At 35.4% G+C, this 2,558-nt stretch overlaps 1 protein-coding gene across 1 annotated transcript in view; it reads left to right on the top strand.

The window, feature by feature from the left end:
- The window catches only part of sf3b4 (splicing factor 3b subunit 4), a 5,532-nt gene extending 4,419 nt beyond the window's left edge, over positions 1-1,113 (top strand). The window contains exon 6 of the mRNA XM_015380481.1: positions 880-1,113. Coding sequence (XP_015235967.1) covers positions 880-1,019 — 140 coding nt within the window. The 3' untranslated portion in view covers positions 1,020-1,113. The remainder of the gene's footprint in view (positions 1-879) is intronic.
- Positions 1,114-2,558: the final 1,445 nt, after the last annotated feature.

Here is a 2,558-nt window from a genome sequence, read left to right as displayed (position 1 = left end):
TTACGTAAACATATCACTAGAATGATTGACAATTAAAGGACCACTTATTTAGATGATCCACCCGGATATAAAAGATGGTACTCTAAACCTTGAAACAGAAGCATTGATTCTACCAGCTCGCTTTTATTAGAGTTCAGATGCCACTACCAGATCAGAACATCCCCACTATCGATATTTGTTTTTTTTGCTATTAATATTAGATTGAATATAGGCCTGTTATAAATTACTACTGATGGTTCTTTAAAGGTGGTTTTAACACTTATCTTTTCAGGGCTTTTGAAAAATAATCTGATTGGATGAAGCGTTTATTATATTGAGTATTTCAAGAGCAACATAGCTAAAAAGATATTTAATATTATCATGGCAACAGGATATGAGCGATGTGTGTCAAAGATCAGCATTGGTTAGATGCTTTAGTGATTCTTAAAGCACAGCAAACACAACTAAGCCGTGTCTTATACTTTCAGAGACATAAACAGGTATCGGGTATTGCAGGCTAACAAAGAAATCAAACAACCTCCATTCTTAACGGGTGGCCCTGTTTATCTGGTTTTATTTGCATGTTTTCTAATCCAAAACAAGGCTTTGTTTTATGTCCACTCTATAAAGCCTCGAACTCAATGCTATTTCTGACATTTTGAATTGAAAAAACTTCCTGAATGGGAAACTAAACATCTTCAAACTTGAAAACAAAGTCCAGTGGATTTTTTTTTAACCTTTTTTGGAAAAACCAAGTTATCAGAGCTAAAGCCATGTTCATCTTTTTGTTTGCTGTTTTTTATTTCAAACAATACATACAATTCTATACCTGTTAGTGGAATACTTTAATATGATGTTTTTAACCAATGTTGACTTCCGTTGCTCCCAATTTGCCTCCAGGTATGAGAGGGCCTCCTCCTCCTATGCCTCCACCCGGCTACGGCGCAGCCCCTCCTGGTCCTCCTCGTCCTCCTTTTGGTTTTCAGAGAGCCCCCCCGATGCCACCTAGGCCCCCAGGTGCCCCTCCTCGGGTGCCTTAACAGCACCATGATCCATGTTAGACGGCATAAATCAGCTGCTGTTTAGCTTTTTTTGTATGTTCAAGGTTACTCCTGTTGTTTCAGTATCTTTCTTTTTTTTTTTTCTTTCCTTTTTTTGGTCATTGTACAGAAAAAATCAAGTTGGCAAATAAATTTTTAGTACAATTCTATTGTTTATGGGGTATTTTCTTAATAATAAAAATTCTTGATCTTCTTAGATGAAAATCTCAACATTTATTTTCTTACATTATGAGGACACTAATAAAAGAGCAGAATTTGGGTGCTTTTTATGTCAATTAAAAAAGTAAATTTATCGCAATTTACACCAAAAATAAAGTTTTGCCTCTTATTGTAATGTTTTGTAATAATGTAGAGCTTAGATTGAAACAAAGATTGATTGGACACCCCACTTTGATCATGTTAAGCTTTTAACTTTTTAATACTTTATGCATGTGAAGACCGGCTGTTTTTCTTCCAGTAATCTAAACGCATAGTTTAGTTTATTTCCAGGACCTGTTTTTGCAGTTTGCAAGGTCATGGAAATAAGCAAAGCGTTGACAATAAAAGCATCACTTTATAATTTTATCTCAGAAAGGGTATTCAGCAAGAGTAGTAAAACCACATATTAATTATTTAAAGTATTTAATATGATTCAAAATCCAACACAGGTATTAAATACTAAGCTCATAATGTCTGGAGTAGATTCCCAGTAAACACTGGGTCCTTATCTTGTTTTATATTAAGGTTTATTATTCTTATGGTGGTTCTTTTTAACTATAATATTGAACATCAGTTTTGGATATTTTGTCCTACTGAATTTGTTAAATCTGTCTTCAGCTAAAACAAAATGCAAATGTCCAATCAGGCAAATAAAAGCCTTCAGAAACTGGAGGATTTCCCTTCTGATAAACAGACACAAGAGAAACCACATAATATAAACATGAGTGAATTGTTCATGAAATCCTGCAATAGAACCACAAAATAATAATTCAGACTTTTTACATATAATTATGGAGCTTCTTGTGCTATATATGTGTGGATATTGAGACTCTTCTAGCGCCTTAAATAATGCATTTAATTGTACCTACTGATCCAATTAATATTTATGATTTTATTCATGAAATTTAGATTTGCGCCATAATTTTTATGAAAGCTGGTTGCTGTAAGGTTGGATGAAGCAGTTTCCACCATGTCATCAATAATTCCCAGATACAGTCGTGGAAATATTCAGGGGGGGTTCACATTTCTCATATGGCGCATACCGAGGTATATGGAAGTGGTTGGCATGGTAACAGGAGTCTGGATGAGCTCGCACGTGCCGCTTGTGCGCGCACGCATTAAAATAATGATGCCAATAAAGTCTGGAGATAACGGGCTTGTTTATATTTACATATATAATAAATTTAGCATCATAACGTGCTGCAAACACGGAAATGAACCCAATCAGGGCGACAGCTACACCAAGACGCGTTCAAATGCCACTGCGCATATAAGCCGTTCACCAAATAGCCTTTAAAGTGCGCTCGTGATGGGTTTGTA

Source organism: Cyprinodon variegatus, unplaced genomic scaffold (genome assembly GCF_000732505.1).
Source record: "Cyprinodon variegatus isolate N-32 unplaced genomic scaffold, C_variegatus-1.0 Scaffold216, whole genome shotgun sequence".
In the NCBI taxonomy this organism is placed as follows: domain Eukaryota; kingdom Metazoa; phylum Chordata; class Actinopteri; order Cyprinodontiformes; family Cyprinodontidae; genus Cyprinodon; species Cyprinodon variegatus.
The sequence above is the reverse complement of the archived record's forward strand: the minus strand, read 5'-3'. Positions and strand labels throughout refer to the sequence as shown.